A 25004-nucleotide genomic window follows, 5' to 3' on the forward strand; every position below is an offset into this window, starting at 1 on the left:
GGAAAGATAAAAAGGAGCAGTAACAAGCTTGACAAAATATATATCTAGAAGAGACGATAACAGGACGAGAGAAATCAAGATCGAAAACTACACTTTTGAAAGAGTTCAACAATTTAAATATTTGGGAGTAACAGTGAATGGCCAAAATAAGAGAGTGAAGAAGTAACGGAGCGAATACTAGCAGGCAACAAAACATACTAGAGATATCGTAGGCTAATGAAAGACAAGAACTTATCTATAAATACAAAACTGAAAATATACAGAGTTGCAATCAGACCAGTAGTTACGTATGCAGCTGAGACAATGTGCCTCACAGAAAAAGATGAAAAAAAATTGAGAATATTCGAAAGGAAAATCCTCACATTATGTGCCCGATAAGAATGGACAACGGAGAAATGAAAAGAAGAATGAACCATGAACTAAGAGACATAATGAAGGGAGAAGATATAGACCGGTCTAGTTAGACTCAAAAATAGGAGTGAGCCTACAATAATTACCATCAAGCTGAAAATTGGCAGGATTGTTCAAAATACCATTATAAATGAAATCTAAAAAGTCCTCATAAATCCGACCCCTGCTAAAAATTTTACGCGGGGTCAAAGGTCACCAAATATGGTTTTTAGCGATTTTCAGCGAAACGGCAAGTTTTATCGTAAAATTAGCTCAACAAAAAATGTAGGTTAGATAATTATCTATAAAAAATATCTTAATAGTTTTTTTCCCAAGAGCCACTGTTTTTGAGATACAACGATTCAAAGAGTTGAAAGACTTCTAATCGTCATAATATACATATTATGTATTAGTTAGTACACCAGGTATATACATCACTGAAGCTGTAATACAAGTAAACATAATATTCTATCGGTCAACTTAACTTATATTACACATAATAATATAAGATTATAAATATGATAATGTTTCTACTATACCGCTTGCGGTCTACCGAGGGATGCAATGTATAAGCTGTATTATATTACGGTGCCAACAAAAAAATCTTTACAAAGTGAATGTAACGCGAAAATAATAAGAATTATTTGAATTTTACGGCTTAATCCCAACACAAATAGTAAATTGATATGACAAAGTATTACCTTACAATAATACTTTTTATTTATGCGCTTTAGTCCAATTTGTAAAGATGGGTTTTGTCGGAATAAACACGTTCGTCGGCTAATCTAATCACCCTACCTATTCTTTTCTCAGAAGGGTTTGAACATAATAATGAAAGACAACTTTATTTGATGGCTATAATGATTTTACGAGAAATATTAGAGCTGCAGAACAACGTCGTAGAACTTCAGCAACATCTTCATCTTCTAATATTTTATTTGATTAATCTATAACAGTATCTACCACTCAACAGAAATTTCTTGCAAATACTCACAACAAATCTCGGTTCATTTCAATGCTGAAAGCTAAGTTTATTGCTGAAAATATATCGGTAAAACAAGCTAATAATGATGCTGACGTAATGATAATTGAAACAGCCATAGAGCAATTCAACTTAACAAATACAACTATTATTGTAGGTGAAGATGTAGACTTGCTCGTATTACTCACTGGTAGAACTCCAATCGAAAAAACTATATTTTTTTTAAAACCTGGAAAAGCTCAAAACCAATCGGAAATATATTCATCGAAAAGTTTATCTACTTTTGCAAAATGTCAAAATCATATACCATTTTTACACGCAATAACTGGCTGTCATACGACATCTGCATTTTTCAGGAGGGGTTAAACTACTGTTTTTAAAATGTTTGAAAAACAAGATTTACTTGAATGTGCTGAAGTTTTTAAAAAGCTAATTCAACTCCACAAGAAGTTATTTCCAATGGAATTAGCTTTCGTCTCTCTATGTATGGAGCGCCTAAGAAAACTACGTGCTTAGATAAGTTTCGATATGCATGTTTTTTAAAAAGTACTCGAAACAAAAAACAAGTGCAGTTATCTTGTCTTCCTCCAACCTCAGCGGCTGCTCATCAACATCTTTGTCGGGTATATTACCAAGTTCAAGTGTGGCTTGATTATCAGCTAAATCCAAAAGACTGGGAATGGAAATTAGTCGACAGTTCATTAGAACCAATTCAAACTTTACTCCCCCCTGCGCCGGAAAATCTCCTGAACACAATTTTTTGCAACTGTAAAAAGGGATGTAGCGCTAAATGTGGTTGCAAAAAAGTTGAACTGTTTTGTTCGGTAGCATGCATTAATTGTCAAAACCGGTCGTGCTCCAATGTTGAATCACCAACAATTGAGGATTCATTTGATTCTATCGAGGAGCCATGCGATGTGTCATTACTGGGACAATTTACTTGCACCCAGGATGAACAAGAAGAAGAAGAACAAGATGAAAGAGAAGAAGAAAAACTAGAAGATGAAGAAGAGGAAGAATAACAATGAGAAGAAGAACAAGGGAAGCAGAAGTATTAGAAAATTATGAACCAGTTTGATAAATTTCCCTTTTTTTTAATTTGTACCGCTTTATATAACTTTTATTATTTTTAACCCTTGCCAATATCAATTATTAAATAGCTTTAAATTAAACAGAATCATAACAGATCCGTGAAATAGGCCTACTGGGGAAACCACGTTAAAAAAACGCGTTAAGTACACTACGTCAAAAGTGGTGTGGAAACGTGTGCGCATATTATGACGATTACCACTTTTTGAATCGATATATCTCAAAAACGGTGGCTCTCAGGAAAAAAAGTAATAAGGCATTTTTTCTAGATAATTATCTAATCTACATTTGTTGTTAGAACTAATTTTACGATAAAACTTACCGTTTCGCTGAAAATCGCTAAAAACAATATTTGGTGACCTTTGACCCCGCGTAAAATTTTTAGCAGGGGTCGGATTTATGAGGACTTTTTAGATTTCATTTATGATGGTATTTTGAACAATCCTGCCAATTTTCAGCTTGATGGTAATTTTTGTAGCCTCGGATGCTTAAGTTGACCGGAGTAATATAGTTAGATTTATTAAAGCCAGAGACTGGGATTGCTGAGACACATAGAGAGAAGGAAAAACGACCTAGTGATTAAGAAGATCACCAGATGGAAACCAGAAACTGAAAGACCAAGGGGAAGACTCAGAGAGAGATGGGAGGACCAGGTCATGAGAGATATCAAATTTCTGAAAGCGAGAAACTGGAGGGAACTATGCACATATCGAAATGAGTGGAAGAAAATTGTAACGAAAGCCAAGTCATACAACAAACTTTGACAACACACATGTGGAATGCGGAATGATTCACCGGAATAAACGAATCAGAAAGTTCTAAGTAAGAGCGGCAAACATTCCATCCGGAGTAGGGATGGAAAAAACCTACCGGTTTTGACCTAAAACCGGTTTTTTTACTTCGCAATAACCGGTTTTACCGGTTGTTTTTTGTCCCGATTATAGCCGGTTTTTTCTTTTTAAAGTAAAAACCGGTTATTAGGTTTTTACGGTGATTAGGATTAGGTTAGGTTTTATTATATTTCGTTGAAAAGGTATTTGTAATCATAATATTTACATAAGAAGTGATCTGGTTGAAGTAGACGCAAACATCATCTATTTTTCACACTTGACTCTTGACAGTGAAAGTGGGTGAATGACTGATTATCAAAAATAATGTTCTGACTATGAATATCGAATTACCGATTACGAATACGAATCTCCAATGATTTCCCTACGTTTTCAAAACGATACACCCATACAGGAAGTATTAAATGAGTTAAAATGTACCTATTATATGGTAGTAAAAATAAAAGATAAATTGCATTATCCAATTTATTTTTAAGTAAAATATTCATGTTGATATTATTATTTTTTTTAAATCCCATTTGAAAGAGTCTGGGAAATTTTTTATAAGTTGAAATGGTTGAGTTAAATTGTATATTATTGCAATATGTATACATATATTAATCTTACGCTATATTATATTTAATAATAATCAATAAATATATAATAATAATAAAATAATAAACAAATATAATAATTAATAGAATAAAATGGTTTTATTAAAAATTGTGTTTTATTTATATTGATATTGATGTTCTTTCGATAGTACTAATTTTTGTCGTATTGATATCGAGTATCGAGTCGAGTGGAGTATCGCAAACTAAAGTGCATTGTAAATTTAACATTCTAACCTACTGGAATAATAAAACAGAAAACCAGTTTTTGAAAAAACCGGTTTGTTTTGGCCGGTTATAACCGCCAAGTTAAACCGTAAGCAAAAAAACCGGTATAACCGAAAACCGGTGTTTTGTCAGAAACCGCCATCCCTAATCCGGAGTGAAAGGCCTTGATGATGATGAGATATATTATATATTATAGTATAGTTTCCCGCGCGTGACAAACTTTATACTACAAACGAAAAATATTACGAGGATAAAAGAATAAATATGGAATAAATGCGTACCATTTGGAGCAATGTAACATTGGTAGAATCCTCGGCCTCATTCTCAGCTGGTCTCGGCCTCAGCAGACTATTATGCAACTTATCTAATCTGTTACACACAGCAACTAAATCTTTCTTCTCATATTTAAAAACTAAATCGATGTATTTTCTCCTAATACGCGTATAACTATTATATAAAAAATTTAGAGCATATTTTTCGTCGGAGTCTGTAGAGTTGTCATCTAAACCTGAAAGTCTATTTTTGCCAGTGAATGTCTCAATAGGGTCCGGAAAAGTTTGTAAAAACTTCTGTAAATTGAAATTGTCCTTGTAAGTTGCCACTTCTTCTTTGTGTTTTTTATTCCTAGAAAAGAATATTATAAATTTTAATTTTGTCAAACTATCACCATTTTGTAAACAAAACTTAAGTGGGTAGGTGCAAAATCTTGGTCTTATAATATTTAAATGCATTCATTTTTTTCGAATCCTGAGAAGTATTTTTGAAAAAATTAAACGCAGAATGAAGGACCGAGGGCCGAAAGTCCCTGAAAACTTCTATAACGTTTATTTAAAAAAGTTACAGGAGTAAAAAAAAAGAGCAAATTTAGTGTGATTTTTAATTTCAAATATTTCATTCAAAAGAAACTTTTTGTTTATTCTAAGGTACTTTGGCCCTCGGTATTAATGTAAGCTTTCACTCTGCGTTTAAATTTTTCAAAAATATTTATTAGTTTTCTCAGGATTTGAAAAATATGAATGCATTTAAATAACAGACCAAGATTTTGAGCCCCGGTTAAGTACCATTGTATGAACTACTGTAAATGGTATTGTAACTTGTAGTATCAACAATGATGTTACAACTTGGGATATATAAAATAGGGAACTTGCATAAAATTTTAAATTCGAAAAAAATGTTATAAATCACAACAGAACATAATTTAAAACATGTATCAAAGATTAAAAAGTTTTATTTGGCTTTCGTTTGGCCCCTAAAGATGATTAAAAATTCAAAATAAAACAGGTGGTCCAAAACGCGTCGTGACGTCATTTGTTTAAATTATGTTTACATTCTTCCAAAAAAGTAAACAGAATTTCAAATTAGACATTATAAACGTCAGTAGAAAATACAGTTATGTAACCTCACAAGTGTTTTTGATCGTTTCAACTATTTTAAATGACATTTAATACTGTCAGTGTCAAAACGAATGACAAACCTAATAGGGAACTTGCACATTTTTTTATTGCATAATAATATTCAGTTTCCTTTAAAAATAAGATTTCCAAAATTTCACGCCTTAAAACCTCATAATAACAAGTACAAATTTAAAATCTATATATATTTTTTTGTTTTCTGGCCTTGGTTTAGAGAACCTTTAGTCAATTTAAAATAGTTCAAACGATCAAAAACACTTGTAAGGTTACATAACTGTATTTTCTACTGACGTTAATAATGTCTAATTTGAAATTATGTTTACTTTTTTGGAAGAATGTAAACATAATTTAAACGAATGACGTCACGACGCGTTTTGGACCACCTGTTTTAATTTGAATTTTTAATCATCTTTAGGGGCCAAACGAAAGCCAAACAAAACTTTTTAATCTTTGATACATGTTTTAAATTATGTTCTGTTGTGATTTATAACATTTTTTTCGAATTAAAAATTTTATGCAAGTTCCCTATTTTTTACAAAGTGTGTACTAGAATAGAAATATTTAAAAAGTTTCTAATTTGCCAGTAGCGCACCTATTATTTTTACGGGAATGTCTATAAAAACCAGAGACAAATTTTTGCTTTTCTTTTTTAATGAAAAATAATATGGATTTTTTTTTGTTAAATTAACTGAAAGAACTCTACAACAAAATGGCTAATTTGTCAAGCACGAAATTAAACATTTATTGACAAAACTGTTGTTTGTTCATAACATTGTTGTGTCATAACATTCCAATGTGTTGAAAAAATTTCAAGCTTGTGGTTTTGATAAGGAGAAATATTTCTGCTGACAGAAATATTTAAAGAATCGGGAGTAAGAATACAGCATAAATAAAAACACAAGGACTAGTTTAAAAAAACCATACGAATACATTTTTCCAGAATATAATAATTATTGTCCTTTTCATGAGCATTTTCCAGTGCGTAACAAATGATAGGAAAAAGGGTAAGTCCGTGATAATACACATTTATGACATTTATTCTAACATGACATTTTAGTTAAATCTGACAGTTGTCACATTTTATTTTCAATTTGGAATAAAAACAAATCAAATGTGTTTCTTGCATTTATAAAATGGTATTTTCTTTCGATTTGTATAATCTTATAAATTATACAGATTATATTTGTAATATTATTATCTAATTAAAAAAATTTTTTTTTTATTATGGCGCCATCTATTGACAACTAGAATAACTAGAATAAATGTTATAAATGTCACCGACGAAATGTAATCACCGACGTGCGTTTTTTTCTGTCACATACAATTTAATGTGTTAGAAAGAAATCGAAAAACTGTGACGTTTTTGAACGTCAAAGATGATCATGAGAAAAAGAGTACCATATATTGAATGCAAAATAATACATTACATTATTTATTAAACATTAATAAATTAAAAATTAAACAATTTTGTTTTGTTGCTTGATAAAAAATATTCTAATAATTTAATTTATCTGACTAATCCATATTGATAATTCAGACATATACATTTTAAAGTAGAAGACTTTCAAATGATATTGCCAACATTTATCGAGTTGCGTTCCTGGGACGACTTTATTAAAAGATAGTTTCATTCGATTACATGAAATCAATCCCAACTCAAGAATATCCGTCACAAAAAAAATCATAGCATGTGATCTGTCTTTAAAAAGCCAACCAAATGCAACGATGGCAGTAAAATTCTCGTGTTAGTGATCCCATAGTAAATCACGAGGAAAAAACCTCATGATACTATTCCGACATGGTTTCATTGGTTGTAATATACTTAAAATGGTATAAAATTGTATTAGAAAATTTTTAAAAATATCCAAATGGGTTTATACTTCAGAACGTTTCGCGTTTTACTTCGGAACATTCGGAATATAATTCAGAACGTTTTCAGTCCTATGGGACCTTCATCAGTGAAAAATGTCTATGCATCCAGTAAATGGAACTGGTCACAGAATGAGGTCAAAGGACCCTTAAATTACATACAGTCGGAAAAATGAAAGAATACCCATGAACGATCATATCAAGCACATATTTTGCATATAGATTATTAAGTGTTTTCTACAAAGCAAAAACGTTTAACGTTATCCAAAACATACGCAGTTACATATTTATAATTGACAGAGTGAGACGGCGATACAATTGTTCAACGTAGTTATATTAATTTAGTAGAAAATTTAAACTCACACTTGACTATTTCTGTACTTCTAATGGCATTCTTAGAAAAACATTCAGCATGAGTAGAGATAATGATTGTATAAACTACTATTCGAGTAATCGTGTTGGTCAACTATAATCTGACTGATTCGATTTCTGTCACTTTGACAGTGAAACTGGGTTAGGTTCGGTAGAGTTTATAAATTTTAATAAACAGTCGTATTTACTTGAATAAATTAAGTTCTTTTAAGAGCTATTTTGATATTATATTGTATTTTTGGTTTGGTAAGTATTTATTTAATTAAAATACGTCAATAAAATTTATAAGTAATCATCTGACAATATGGTTAACTTCTGTCTATGAGTTCGCCAAACGTGTACATATTACTCTGACTTTTTAATCATAGTGTATGAAATTACAGATTAGTATATTTTTACGAATGTACATTTATTTGCAGATAATGTCTGAAAAATGATCTGGATACCTAATGATCATTAAGTTTACTTCCATTTTAATCACTTAATGCAGCTGACATAAACGACATTTTTTAAATTCCTGTTACTATTTACGTCCACTGGCAACTTTAACGTAGAGAAATTCATAATACTATTTTTGCTTACTCATTATTTTTGTATTATTAATCTCTATCAAATAATTAATTACGGTAGTAATAGTCACGGTTATTAGACTTTATTACGGTTGCCTTGACCGACGGTGGTGGGGAGACTTATATTTTTGACTTTACGTCACAAGAGTTCACATTCCCATATTTTTAAATGATTTTCGATCATTGAATGTGTGTTATTGTGTATATATGTGTATTATTTGTGTTATTATGAAATAATAAAACAAATAGTACACATTTTATCTTATACCGGGTGGTGAATCGTAAAAAGGGCCATAGGAAACTCAATGTAAAATTCTAAATTGTTGAATTCCTGCTTCCCTAATTATTTTACATCAAAAGTCATGAGAGAATAATTGTAGAGAATTAAAATCTGTATTAAAATCAAAAGTTAAAATTGTTCTACGATTTAAATGCATTCCAAAATTTTGAAAAATATGATACATTTGCCACAATAGGTATGCGTGTAAAAGTTAAGCCACATGTTACTATTTAACTGACAGTGCTCACACCATTGACTGAATAAAAAATCTTTATTATTAATACTTTCTCCGCAACTGAGGGTATCTTATCAACTGTATTGTTTTTAAACAATAGATGATAAAATAAAAATATTGACAGTTCAAAAATGTGAACATTATTGCATTGTGTGTGGCCTAAGTTTGGGCTGAAAACTAAAATGTATTACATTTTTACAAAATTTTGGAATATGTTTAATTACGTAGACCAATTTTAACAGTTGTTTTCAATACAGATTTCAATCCTCTACAAATAGTTTCTAATGTCTTTTGATGTAAAATAATTAGGGAAGTTGGAATTCAACAGTTTAGAATTTTAGATAGAGTTAATGCAAAATTTTGACGCATGTCAAAATTCTCAATGTGTTTTAATTGTATTCATTTTTTTCGAATCCTGAGAAAGCTAATAAATATTTTTGAAAAATTTAAACTCAGAATGAAAGAATACATTATTACCGAGGGCCGAAAGTCCCTGAAAACGTCTATAATGTTTATTTTAATAAGTTACAGGGCTGAAAATAAAAGAGAAGTGTGATATTTAATTTCAAATATTTCATTCAATAGAAACTGCTTGTTTATTCTAAGGGGCTTTCCGCCCTCGGTAATAATGTAATCTTTCATCCTGCGTTTAAATTTTTCTAAAATACTTGGTTTTCTCAGGATTCGAAAAAAATCATATTACGATTCAAATGACAGTACACTCTCGTGACGTAATCGCACCCTTAATGTTCATTGGTTAGTCGATTTAGGCAACCGTAGTAATGTTTAAGAACCGTGAGTAATAGTAACATTTATCACCAATAACTATATATTATCAGAAAAAAATAACATCACAAACATTTTTTGACACATTCTTACGTAGCGAAAAGTCGTACGGTGGGGTAATAGTCACATCCGTTTATTTTCAGTATTAACTTAGTTTAGACTTTGTTTTGACTAGAAATTTTTGATTTGATTCATATGCATATCATCGATGACGCATGGGTATTCTTTCATTTTTCCGACTGTAATTAAAATTATAAATATTATAAATGTTTTGACACAAGGTCGATGTTAGACGATAATATTTTGTTAAAGGGAACACACAGATCCCCACTCGAAAACATAGACGCCATCCAATGAGAATTGGTTGTTACCTCTTATTTGTATTTAAAAATAACATACATATAAAATCAGAGTTTGGCGTTACTTTTGAGAGTAACCTAACTGTACGAACAAATGCTTACCATGTCGAGATAGTATCATTAGGTTTTTTCCTCGAGATTTACTAGGGGATCACTAACACTGATTGCATGATCTTTTTAAATACAAATCATATGCTATGATTTTTCTGACGGATATTCCTAAGTTAAATTTGATTTCATGTATTCGAATGAACTATCTTTCAATAAAGTCATCCAAGGAACGCAACTCATTAATACTGGCAATATCATTTTAAGCTCATCTACTTTAAAATGTATGTCTGAATTGACAATATGAATGAGTCAGATAAAATTAAATTATTAGAAGAATTTTTTACCAAGCAACAAAAAAAAATTGTTTAATTTATTAAGATTTTTATTTTGATAACGATTTCCGAAGTGGAAATCGAAACGTCAAATAAACTTAATGTCAAAGTAAAATTGTGACTTATTCCCAACCAAAATAGTAAATTACACTAAAAATAGATATTATAACCAACATATTAAAAAAAAAACAAAATTACTTTAGATAATCCTGCATTGTAGGGTAGTTGTGATCTCTAATAGCTGTTCCTAAAAACTCGTCTAAAGCTTCTTGATGCAGAGGCAACTTTGCGAGCCTACAAGCTTCATTGTGTAAGTAACTGGGATCCGCATTTGGTAGAGCTGCTTTAAGCTGTTCGGTAATAATTGTAGGATCAGGATTCTTTGTTGGCAAGTCACCTGCAATAAAAAATAAGCCTAATTAAACCTTATGAAATCTGGTTCAATCGTTCAGCAGCAAAAAGAATGGGGGTACAAGTTAATATTAATGAAACTAAGTATATGATGGTCTCAAATAATAATCAAGTAGCAGAACCTGAAGATCTAACAGTTGGAACATTTTTGAAAGAGTAAGAGAGTTCGTATATTTAGGCTCACAAATCAACCAAAGTAATACAGTAACTGCAGAAATTAACAGATGTATACAGGGTAAGTGGGGAGGAACGCGCCAAACTTTAAGGCTGTATAATATACGTAAAAATAATCGAAAATAACTCATATGTTGTTATTCGATTTTCATTTGTTTCCGAGATATGGGGTGTTAAAATTTTTCTTACAAACTGACGATTTATCTATTGCTCTAAAACCGGTTGAGGTGTGCAAATGAAATTTGGTGGGTTTTAAGACATAGATATTGCGCATATTTTGACACACAATTAAGAATTTTATATTCACCATTACGGATAAGGGTCTGAAATTTTTTAAAGAAAAAAAATAGTACGCCACTGATATATTTCAAATTAAAAATTATTTTTGAATTACCTGTTTAATTGCTGACAAACCATCTATCTTCATGTTTGTTCATACAACGCTTCGTTTTCATGCAAAAAATAAAATATCGTAACGCTTACAAAGTATTCGAAATAAGTTTCTACACATTCATATAGAAACTTCGTCGAAAACTTTGTAAGCGTTAAGATGTTTTATTTTTTGCATGAAAACTAATCGTCGCATGAAAAAAAGGTAAGGTAGATTTTTTGTCACAAATTGAACGAGGAATTCAAAAAAATTTTTTAATTTGCAATATTTAGTGGAGTACCATTTTTATCTTTAAAAAATTTCAGACTATTACCCGTACGCGCGCCATTGGTGAATATAAAATTCTTAATTGTATGTCAAAACATGCGCAATAACTATGCTTAAAACCCACCAAATTTAATTTGCACACCTCAACCGGTTTTAGAGTAATAAATAAATCGTCATTTTGTAATAAAAATTTTAACACCCCGTATCTCGGAAACAAATGAAAATCGAATAACAACATATGAGTTATTTTTGATTATGTTTACGTATATTACGTATACAGTCTTAAAGTTTGGCTCGTTCCTCATCACTCACCCTGTATATCTAGCAAATAGAGCGTACTATGGAGTAAATAAACTTTTAACATCAAACATAGCCACAAAAAGAACAAACATATTGATATACAGAACTCTAATCATAGTCTGGGCTGATTATCGGAGAATAGGCCATTTTTGGGAAAAGTTATTTACCAGCAATTTTATTGCTGGAATCAAATTATAAGATCCTATATATTAATAATATAGGTATGCAAAGTCCTCAGATAGTGTGCTACTTTTTTTATAAACAAAATGGCGCCCGAAAATCGTGTTTTTTCAATTATTGCTCTAGAACTCCGAAGATTTTAACTTTACAACAAAAACACTCAAATAAAAATTCACCGTGATTAAATTCTGCATAGAGACGTGTTTTTCCCGATCTGCTCCGACGAAAATTTTCCTAGGAAAATGCGGGTTTTCCCAACAAAATCTTTAATTTTTAAATAAAGTTTTAGATAAGTAATTATTTACCAATAATTAAATAATTTGGTGACTTAAAAGCCTTCTTGGTTTAGATTATAGTTCCAGAAGCTGGTGAAAATTAAACGAATATTTTAGCAACAATTCAATTGTTAATTAATAATTTACGGTCGCAATAATAACCAAAATAATTATGATACACTGATCAAACTTTGAAATCTTATAAAGATGAGGTGCCTATTTAACATTTTGTCGACAAAATATAAATTTTTTATTTTTTTGCATAATCTTCAAAATAGCTTTCAAAGCGTAGAAGTGAGTTTAAAGTACAAGATAATTATTTATAAAACAATATCGATTATCAGCTTAATGGTTATATTTTAATTAAAGATTATAAATATATTTTTTTGTAATTTACACGCGCGAAAGTAGAATAATACAGTACCGTAGCTACCCGCCCACATACACAACTCGCGCGAGTTTAAGCGTGTCAGTCGCTTCGAGTGAACATTTTATCTCCGGCTCTGTATCAAGCCTACTTTCGCGCTAAAAATTACAAAAAAAAAGTATTTTTAATCTTTGATTAAAATATAACCATTGCACTAATTTTTGACATACTTTGTGAGTAATTAGATTGTACCATAGACTCACTTTTAAGCTTTGAAACAATTAAAACAAATTATAAACAATGGAGATATCGTATATTTATTTTGCTGTTTCCTAACTTTTTTGCAAATGGTTGGAAAAATTTTTTAAAGCATTCATTTTCAAGACCTATGAAATACGCATTTTAAGTATCTTTTAAAATTAGAATATAATAAACAATTTCTAAGAAATGTTAATTTGTTTATAACAATTTTTTTTAACATTTAAAGATTATGCAAAAAAATGAAAAATTTATATTTTGTCGACAAAATATTAAATAGGCATCACACCTTTATAATCTTTCTAAGTTTGATCAATGTCTCATGATTATTTTGGTTGTTATTGCGACTTTAAATTGTTAATTAACAATTGAATTGTTGCTAAAATATTCGTTTCATTTTAACCGGCTTCTGAATTTATAATCTATACCAAGAAAGCTTTTATTTCACCAAGTTATATAATTATTGATAAATAGGTAATTACTGGCCCAAAAAATTTATTTGAAAATGCCACACCTGTAATTTTGAACCAATCAAAATACGTTATTTTGACAGATCACCATGGCAACGGAGGTATTTTATCGGAAATTTTTTGCTCGTGGGGTACCCAACAGCGAATTATAGTGGAAATTTTTTGACGTTTACAATAACAGAACATTTTTGACAGACTGGTTTTTATTTGTTTACATAATTTAAAATAAAACGCCAAAAAATAATTTTCTATCACTTGTAGTTACTCAAAACTTATGTAAAATTGAAGAATATACTATTTTCTATCTTGAAATGGTATTCCCATGCAACTACAATGAGTAGAAATTACGAATTTGAAAGCCTAAATAATTGCTGACAAAGCTATGGCGCGCTGTTAATCTGTTCATGCAGCTTTGGATTTTCAAATGCAAATTTGGTGTGGAATTTTCTTACCGAATACCACGCGAAGTCAAATTAATATCCGGAAATTTTTTTTTGATCATGAATATTTTTAGAAAATTTCCCTCGTCTGCGACTCGGGAAATTTTCAAAATATTCATGATCTCAAAAAAATTTCCGGAAATAATTTGACCTCTAGTGGTATTACTAGTGAAAATTCGAGATTTTGTTGGAAAAAACCCACATTTTCCGAGGAAAATTTTCGTCGGAGCAAATCGGGAAAAACATGCCTCTATGTAGAATTAAATTGGGGTGAATTTTTCTTTGAGTATTTTTGGTGTAAAGTTAAAATCTTCGGAGTTATAGAGCAATAATTGAAAAAAATACGATTTGTCGGCGCCATTTTGTTTATAAAAAAAGTAGCACACTATCTGTGGACTTTGCATACCTATATTAATAATATATAGGATCTTATAATTCGATTAAAGCAATAAAATTGCTGGTAAATAAACTTTCTTTGTACTTTACTAATTAGACCAACGTATTATAACTATTTTTTTTTCAAAATTTAAAGATTATGCAAAAAAAAGAAAAATTTATATTTTGTCGATAAAATATTAAACAAGCATCTCATCTTTATAATCTTCATAAGTTTGATCAATGTATCATGATTATTTTGGTTATTATTGCGATCGTAAATTGTTAATTAACAATTGAATTGTTGCTAAAATATTCGTTTAATTTTCACCAGCTTCTGGAATTACAATCTATACCAAGAAATCTTTGGTGTCACTAAGTTATTTAATTATTGATTAATAATTACTTACCTAAAACTTTATTTGAAAATTATAGTTTTTGTTAGGAAAACCAACATTTTCCGAGGAAAATTTTCGTCGGAGCAAATCGTGAAAAACATATCTCTATGCAGAATTTAATTGCGGTGAATTTTTATTTGGGTGTTTTTGTTGTAAAGTTAAAATCTTCGGAGTTATAGAGCAATAATTGAAAAAAATACGATTTGTCGGCGCCATTTTGTTTATAAAAAAAGTAGCACACTATCTGCGGACTTTGCATAACTATATTATTAATATATAGGATCTTATAATTCGATTCCAGCAATAAAATTGCTGGTAAATAACTTTTCCATGAATTTTGCTAATTAGCCCAGAGTATCCAGCCCGTCCTCACTTACGCGTCAGAAACGTGGACGATAACAAAAAGTGATGAAGAACGGTTAGGCTGTTTTGAACGTAAAATACACAGACATATCTATAACGGCGTGGAGGAAAACAGATTATGGCGTAGACGCTATAATTTTTAACTTTACCACATTTATAGTGACCCTAGTATTGGTAGATCTATCAAAATAAACAGGCTGCGGTGGCTAGGCCACCTAGAGAGAATGAATGAGAAGGAGACGTCAAAACACATTTATATCCAGAGAACGGATGAAGTGAGGAGAAGAAGCAGGTCCAGAGCACGATTTAAGGACCAGGTGGAAGACTACTTGTGAGTGTAAGGGTAAGAACAGAACAAGTGGGTCGAGGTGGAGGTGTAGGTCGCGGTGGATGCTACTAGTTAAGTCGCGGTTGTGTTGGGATACACGACATCTCTTAGTAATCTTCTTATTAAAACAAATCCTTTTAATAATTAAAAATGTCTTTAGCAAAACAAACTACATTTGTTTATAGTAAATACGATCGACCTACATAAGGTCGGTTTGAAATAACAATAGTATTCATTATTTTTATAACCTAGTCGACTCAGCGCTTTTAACCAAAACAATGTTACTTTCATTATATACCAAAACAATAAACAGGAGAAGACTAATTATTATTTTCTAATTCCATCGCGAACAGTAAGTCATTAATATTTGAGATCCCAAAGGGAAAACATCACAGCTACTGAGAACTAACGTACCACCAGCTCTTTACCGTTAGCACTCTAACTTACAAAATAAATGCATCTACGGTGATACGAGTTATTTCATCAACCCTTATGGTAGGGGGTAACCAACCCTTAATTATCTAAGGTGGCTCAGAAGGTAGGAGCCACCATAAATATGGCGATCCAAGACCAGGGAAGAACTCAGGACTGGTAAACGGAACAAGGATGGGAGGAAAGTCGTCCAAGGATGAACTCCAGGAGAATGGAGTAGTGAACAGCAACTTTATCGTCAAGAATAAGGACGTCAAACCCGATACGGAGCTGAAGGTGCTGCTTTACATAATTACGGCTGTTCTGATTCTTAGATTGGCGTGGTCACTATGGAAGGCCCACAGAAGGAACCTCAAAAGGAACATTCATCGTGGACTGGCAAGATCAACAGCGAACATTGAAGTGTAAAAGTGGTAAGTCCATATTAGCTATTTTTATGGTATTTCCTGATCCGTATAATAATTAAGTATTTTATGATATTAGTCCTGATTCGTATAATATAAAGTATAAAGTATAAAGTAATATTAACGTAATTGTAATTTAAGATGCACATAACCTTTTAAGTTTTACCTATTTTTATTTAACTATTCTATTTTTAATTACCTTATTGGTATTATAAGGAATTTTTTTTAACCCTGATATTAGTTATTATAGGACGCAATGATACAATTTTTATATGATTTTTATATATTTACCAACATATATTTTATCTTTACTGACTTTTTATCCATTTATTATTTTACCTACTGATTTTTATTACATTTTTATTGGTCTACTGATTTCTATGGTGATTTATATTGATTGATATAATGATTTTTTATTGCAATTTACTATATCTTTACTATTTTTGACATAATATTTTATATACATATGTATATTTACTATACCTCGTAAGACTGTCAAATTTATGCGTTCGTTACGGGTACAGGAATAAGGAAAATGAATATTACAGGAATAAATGAATTATGAATAAATGAGTAGCAACAAAGTTATTTGGGAAGACTTCGTCAAAATAGTTGAGGAGATTACGCAAGAAGTAACAAGACAAAGTAGAAGGGTCTTGAAGAAGAAAGTACCTAAATCTAAGGATATACAAGAAGAAGTAACGACACAGCTAATTAAATTGTATAACAAATTCACACATTTAACGAAGAAAAATTGGGAAGCGCTATCGGACAAACAAAGAGAAGCGTGCAACAAATATTTCGGAAAAATAAGAGACAAAGTTATACGCTCATTTCAAGCTGTAAACTTAAGAACAGTAGTTCCAAGTTCAATACACCAACCAATCGACAAGGAAATAGAGGAAGAACAAAGCGACGAAGAAGTAGAAGAGGAAAAAAGTGACGAGGAGATAGAGGAAAAAATTGACGAGGAAATAAAAGAGGGAAAAAGCGACATAAAACAAGATATAAAAATATTAAACATGGCTCTGACAATCAACGAATTTTTGAATATTGCAAGCAAGGTATTGCCCAACGAGTTTGATGGAAGCGCAGGGAAATTACAACCATTTTTAGACGCATTAGAGTTACTTGGAAAAATAGCAGAAGGACATGAAGAAACAGCGATAACATTAATAAAAACAAGATTGACTAATAAGGCTAGAAACCTGATAACCACAGAGGATACGATCCCACTTATAGCAGCGGCACTGAAGAAGGAATTAAGAGGCGACAATCCGAAAACGATAATAGACAAGTTAGCAAAGAAAAGGCAAGGAAACAAAGATGCAGCAGTGTACGCATCCGAAGTAGAGGAATTAGCGGAACAGTTGAAGGTAGCATACATAGCGGAAGGAATGCCATTGGAGCTAGCGAAAAAATACACAACGGAAACAGTCGTAGCAACAATGAAACGAAATGTTAATACGGATAGAGCTAAGTTAATACTGGAGGCAGGTAATTCACAACAACGCAGGAAGTAGTATCTAAATTTTTATCGATTGATACGACAGAGGAGAACACACAGGGAAGAGTGTTCAATTATAGGACGAATTATGAAAATAGGAGAGGACAACAGCAATACCGAAGAGGATACCATAACAAATACGACAGAGGAAGAAGAAAATAACTTCGGACAACGGAACGAAGGAGAAGAAACAGGAAACTAACGGAATTATTCCAACAGAGGATATAGACAATTCAACAACCAAACGTACAGAGGAAACCAGAGAGGAGGAACGAAACAGAAACGTAAGGCTACTGGAGTTAGAGGACAGCCAAGAGGAACCAGAAAACCAGCAGTTGGGGTTTTGAATGAACGAAACAAGGAAAGTACACAGTCAGAAGTGGAATATAATATTTACAACTTCGATTTAAACCTAACGAATTTTGTACGAATGAAAACAGGAATCCTAGAAAACACAAATACCTTTATCATAGACACAGGAGCTGATATTTCAATACTGAAATGTTCACAAGATTTTATGAAGGAACATGTGAAACCAAACACAAAAGCGAAAATAAAAGGAGTAACTAAAGGAGAATTACAAACAATGGGAGAAGTTGAAACAACGCTAGAAGTAAAAGGATCTCGATTTGAGCATATCTTTCAGTTAGTGGAACCTAGCTTTCCTATTCCAACCGACGGAATCATTGGGAGAGACTTTATTTCAAACTTTCAATGCATACTAGACTACGCTAACCTTAAAATGCACATTAAAGAGGACAACGATTGCTACATTAGTACAAACATTTTGGATAATATAGATAATGACACGATAGTAGTACCGCCTAGATGTGAAATTTACAGAGTCGTAAAAATTTTTCAAACGCTGAAGAATGACAGGATAGTGGAACAACAGGAAATACAACCAGGAATATTCATAGCGAGAGCAATTATTTCAAGTAATAATCCGTACATCAAAATTTTGAACACAACCTACGAAACAGTAAAAGTAGAGACAAACGCAATCAAAACATTAGACATTAAATTATTCAACATATATAGACTGATCAACGACAGCAAGGATAGAAAAAAGGAATTACGGGAATCATTGAAGTTAGACATTCCAGAATACATACGCGATAAGTTAGTATCTTTATGTGAAGATTATTCAGATATATTCGCCCTAAGGCATGACATGCTAACATGTCACAACTTCTACGAGCAGAAACTGAGAGTTAAAGACCAAACTCCGGTATATATTAAAAACTATAGGACACCTCATGCACAAACAGAGGAATTAAACCGGCAAGTGCAAAAACTGAGAGACCAAGGAATAATAGAACCGTCTACATCAGAATACAACAGCCCAGTAGTGCTGGTACCGAAAAAGGCGATAGATGGAAATAAAGCATGGAGATTATGCATAGATTTTAGACAACTGAACAAGAAAATAGTCACAGACAAATTTCCTTTACCAAGGATAGACTCGATACTAGATCAACTAGGAAGAGCAAAATGGTTTTCTGTTATAGACTTAATGTCAGGTTTTCATCAGATACCATTAGAAAAATCATCGAGAAAATACACATCGTTTAGCACAGAAAATGGAGCATTTCAATTTACCAGATTACCTTTTGGATTAAATGTAAGCCCAAATAGCTTTTCAAGGATGATGTCAATAGCATTTTCGGGATTAACACCGGACAAAGCATTTCTTTACATGGACGATATAGTAGTAATAGGAATATCCGAAAAACATCACCTAGACAACCTGAAAAAGACATTCGAGACATGTCGAAAATTCAATTTGAAACTTAGCCCAGGAAAATGTCAATTTTTTAGAAGAGAAGTAACATATTTAGGACATGATCTTTCTCAGGAAGGAGTATCACCAGACAAAGCGAAATATGCAACGATTGAACAATACCCGACACCTAAGACAGCGGAAGAAACAAAAAGATTCGTAGCATTTTGTAACTATTATAGACGTTTTATTCAAAATTTTGCTGAAATATGCAGACCACTCAACAGATTATCAAGAAAAGGAGTAGAATTTTTTTGGTCAGAAGAATGTGAAAAAGCATTCAATAAGCTTAAATCATCTCTGATGAAGCCACCGATCCTAAAATATCCGGATTTCAATAAACAATTCATACTAACAACAGACGCATCCAACGAGAGTTGTTCAGCAATTTTAAGTCAAGATTATAACGGAATAGACCTACCAATAGCATACGCATCAAGAAGTTTCAATAAAGGAGAATGTAATAAACCTATAATCGTTAAGGAATTACTAGCGATTCATTGGGGAATTAATCATTTCAAATGTTATTTATATGGAGCACCAACATTTTTAGTAAAAACGGATCATAAACCACTAACACATTTATTCGCAATGAAAGAACCAACTTCGAAACTTACAAGAATCAGATTAGATTTAGAAGAATACGATTTCGAAATAGAGTATATAACAGGGAAAAATAACTATGCAGATAGTCTTTCAAGAATAACCTTACATCAACTAAAGAACCTATACATAGACAATACCCATATATTAGCTATAACACGAGCTCAAGCAAGAGAAAACAAGAAGGAAGCAAGGCAAACGAAGGCAGAAAGTGAACTCGCACTACAGCCAGAAGCCCACAGACAAACAGTAAGAAAGGTACTAAATAATTTAGAGGCGCATAGACTACCAATTTTGTCTTTTGGAGCAGAACTAATCTCAATAAGACTGAGCATTAGGGTCAAAAACAAAATAAAGTGCAGCAAGAGCATAGCCACAGGATTCAATCATCTCGATTTAAACCAAATGTTGGCACAGCTTGATAAGCTGGCGGTAGAGAATGCAGTACGTAAAGTAAAAATATACGTAAACGATATTATTTTTAAAGTGTGCACAATTGAGGAATTTATTAAACAAGGAAACGAAATATTGAAGAATGTAGAAATATACATATGTGAAGTACCAGAAACAATAGAAGATGACAAAGAAAAACACAGGTTAATAGAAGAATATCATAATCATCCGATGTTTGGAGGACACTTAAGGAAAAATAGACTAATAAAGAGGCTAAAAGCAAGATTCAGATGGAAAAATTTGGAAAAACACGTAAGAAAATACGTTAAACAATGTCATGAATGTCGAATTAACAAACCGAAAAGAACACATGTCAAAGAAGACGTGATATCGGACACTTCTTCGAAACCAGAGGACACAGAATACATAGACACGATAGGTCAATTCACTAGAAGCAATGAAAGCAAGGAAGACAAAAAAGAGCGACAAGAAAAGAATAAGCTCAAAGCAACACCACAACACTTTAAAATAGGAGACCTAGTCCTGGTAAAAAGGGAAGAGAATGGTAAGTTTGATAGTCTTTATGTAGGCCCCTTCACAATAACAGAGGTAAATAATGTTAATTGTACGATCAGATTGGAAAACAATAAAATCAGGGAAATACATAAGAATAGATTATATGCTTACAATCCGAGAACACAGTGAGTGACAAGTGAAACGGGAACAATGTCGATAACGAACATTTTTATTTTTTTTTTTTTTGTATTTAATTATTATTTATAGGAAATAAAAAATGTATATATTGTATTTATTAAAACGCAGTAAGCAGGTGGTGGTACTAATAGAAAAAGTTTCTTCCTTTTCCGTAGTCAGAAAATTTTCGGAAGGAAAGGAAGATGTGTTGGGATACACGACATCTCTTAGTAATCTTCTTATTAAAACAAATCCTTTTAATAATTAAAAATGTCTTTAGCAAAACAAACTACATTTGTTTATAGTAAATACGATCGACCTACATAAGGTCGGTTTGAAATAACAATAGTATTCATTATTTTTATAACCTAGTCGACTCAGCGCTTTTAACCAAAACAATGTTACTTTCATTATATACCAAAACAATAAACAGGAGAAGACTAATTATTATTTTCTAATTCCATCGCGAACAGTAAGTCATTAATATTTGAGATCCCAAAGGGAAAACATCACAGCTACTGAGAACTAACGTACCACCAGCTCTTTACCGTTAGCACTCTAACTTACAAAATAAATGCATCTACGGTGATACGAGTTATTTCATCAACCCTTATGGTAGGGGGTAACCAACCCTTAATTATCTAAGGTGGCTCAGAAGGTAGGAGCCACCATACGGTCGATGTCGACAGCACATAGCAAGGAGGTCACCTGCGCTGTCAGTCGAGCTAGAACCACTATCAAGTGAAGTAGTTTAATGAAATTTGAATGACAAAAAGACTGTGCTTTTGCGATGTTGTGTCAGTCAAGTGATGATAGTGATGAAATGTCAGCTGTAAATAATCAGATCCTCCTTCATATTTCAAAAATTTACTGAATTTAATTACTTTACTACTCTGTTCTCTTACATTCACTACAATGTGTTTGTTTTACATGGATATCGACATCGACCGCGACCTCCACCTCCACCGCGACCCACTTGTTCTGTTCTTACCCTTAGGAGTGCGAAATTGGAAAGCCAAGACGAAGGATAGGAAGGAATGGAAGCTGATTCTGGAACAGGCTAGACCCAACATGGGTTGTAGAGCCAATGATGATGATGAAACCTCATGAATCAAATTAAAGCGAAGCTTCTATTAAAATTTAAATAATAGCAAACAAATGACGTATTAGGTAGTAGAGACCTCAGATTAAATCTTAGAAAACGAATACTAATGTGTTATGTACTTTCTGTTCTTTTGTATGGTGTGAGAATTTATTGTGAAACATCAAGAATTTACTGCATTCTCATCCAAAACATTATTACAACATATCTCAAAAAATCAGTAAAACAATATAGTCCTGTCGCCAGGGGGGGTACAACGGCCTCCTTTATTCAGATGGACTTACCCAAGTTTTTTTATGTATTTTGACCGGTAGAACACGAATTTTTTGGGTAACAGTTGATGCGGATGTCGATAAACATTGTTATAAACAAAGAACTTGAGGAGTTACATAACAGCGATTTCTCGCAAAACAAAACATTTTTTGTATTTTTTGGTTCATTCTAAGCAAAAATTGTTTGTAAGTTTTTTCGTAGGATGCATAGTTTTCGAGATAAACGCGGTTAAACTTTCAAAAAATCGAAAAATTGCAATTTTTGAACCCGAATAACTTTTGATTAAAAAATAAGATAGCAATTCTGCTTACCGCATTTGAAAGTTATAAGTCAAATTATATCGGTTTTGATTATTTGCATTGCTAAAAATTTATTTTTTTATTGTTAAACAAAGCTATAAACGCATAGTGTTTCCCGTGTCTAATACATGCGCTTACATACGTAGAAATTGCCTCGCTTGCACTTGTACCTATTCTACCTACTCGTTCGAATTTAAATGAGAGATCATTGAAAACATCAGTCAAGCACTAGGTGTTTATAGCTTTGTTTAGCAATAAAAAAATAAATTTTTAGCAATGCAAATAATCAAAACCGATATAATTTGACTTGAACTTTCAAATGCGGTAAGCAGAATTGCAATTTTATTTTTTAAATAAAAAGTTATTCAGGTTAAAAAATTGCAATTTTTTGATTTTTTGAAAGTTTAACCGCGTTATCTCGAAAAGTATGCATCCTACGAAAAAACTTGTCAGGATATTTTTTGCTTAGAATGACCCAAAAAATACAAAAAATGTTTTGTTTTGCAAGAAATCGCTGTTATGTAGTTCCTTAAGTTCTTTGTTTATAACAATTTTATCGACATCCGGATCAACTGTTACCCAAAAAATTCGTATTCTACGTTAGGGATGGGAAAATCCTACCGGTTATAACCTAAAACCGGTTTTTTTCCTCAGCAACAATCGGTTTTTCCGGTTGTTTTTTTGTCCCGGTTATAATCGGTTGTCTCTTTTTAAAGTAATAACCGGTGAAAAAGCGGATAAGTGGAAAAATACTGAATTCAGAGAAAAAATGGGAAAATTTTTCGTCCCCGTCCCCGCGCGTAAATGAGAAATTTTAAGCTGACTGAAACCGATTTCACAACACTGATGACTGATTGTTATACTGATATGGACTGATATCTATTCGAATGGAGTATCGCAAACTAAAGCGCAATGTAAATGTAACATATTGGGTATAAAACCGAACACCGGTTTTTGGAACAACCGGTTTTTTGACCGGTTATAACCGGCAGGTTAAACCGTAGATAAAAAAACGGTATAACCGAAAACCGGTGTTTTGTCAAAAACCGCCATCCATATTCTACGGATCAAAATACATAAAAAAATAACTTGGGTAAGTCCATCTAAATAAAGGAGGCCGTTGTACTCCCCCCCCCCGGGGGGGCAGTACTAATACTAAATAATAATTATAATGTTTCAATATAAAAATTAAAAAGTTCAGTATATTAATTCGAATATAATAAAAATTTGTTATAAAATATATGTAGTCGCATTTAACTTAAGCCTAATTGTTTGTCAAATCCTTTAGACAACAGAATGCATTGTAAGAACTTGACCTAACAGAAGACAGAGGGTTTGAGTTCTCTGAAAAGATCATTTTCTTTTAATCGCCGCCGCCTACGAAAAGTATAACTCCGAAAAATGCCGTTAAGAGTAGAACTTTCAATGAACTCCGCGAAAAATATTATTTTCGATTATATGATTGTGAAAACTATAATCCCTAATAAAGTGTTAGCGAAAAAAATTATTTTTTGAGGAGTATCAGCAAAAAACATCAGTTCTTCTGTGGGTCCACGAAAATTATAATTACTAAAAAGTTCTCAGAAGCAATACTGTGTCCTATTCACAAAAAAGGAAATATGGCTGATTGTCAGAATTATCGAGGCATAGCGCAGCTAAACATAATGTATAAAATATTGGCTATGCATATTAAAAACAGATTAACAACGAAGGTTGATAAAAGCATAGGAGAATATCAAAGTGGGTTCAGAAAAGGCAGAAGTACAGTGGAACCTCGATAACTCGGATTAATCGGGACCACGACCGATCCGGGTTATCGAAAATCCGAGATAGCCGGAGAATATGGTAAAAATTAATAAAATACGGTATACTTACAGATAAACTCCGTTAGAATTGAAATAACATGAAATATTTTTATAAATATGCACAGTACATATTACCTACTCATTACAATTCTAAAAAAAACACCAAACCCAAACAATACAAGACACACAATACTAAAGACCATTGTTTATAAAAGAATTTTTTAAATAGTCTTTCCTAAACAATGCTGACAGTTTGAAATAAAAAGGAATAGATACTACAGACAGGTGGCTGTTGTTTCTGCGGCGTGTACTATGAGTAAT

General features: G+C 32.0%; 1 protein-coding gene across 4 annotated transcripts in view; it reads right to left on the reverse strand.

The window, feature by feature from the left end:
- The window catches only part of LOC126885280 (E3 ubiquitin-protein ligase RNF216-like), a 93851-nt gene that overhangs the window by 35952 nt on the left and 32895 nt on the right, over nt 1-25004 (reverse strand). For all 4 annotated transcript variants that reach the window (XM_050651777.1, XM_050651779.1, XM_050651775.1 and 1 more), the window contains 2 exons: nt 10591-10789; nt 4409-4751 (listed from right to left, as the gene is read on the reverse strand). In XM_050651777.1, coding sequence (XP_050507734.1) covers nt 4409-4751; nt 10591-10789 — 542 coding nt within the window. The remainder of the gene's footprint in view (nt 1-4408; nt 4752-10590; nt 10790-25004) is intronic.

Source organism: Diabrotica virgifera, chromosome 5, assembly GCF_917563875.1.
Source record: "Diabrotica virgifera virgifera chromosome 5, PGI_DIABVI_V3a".
Lineage (NCBI taxonomy): Eukaryota > Metazoa > Arthropoda > Insecta > Coleoptera > Chrysomelidae > Diabrotica > Diabrotica virgifera.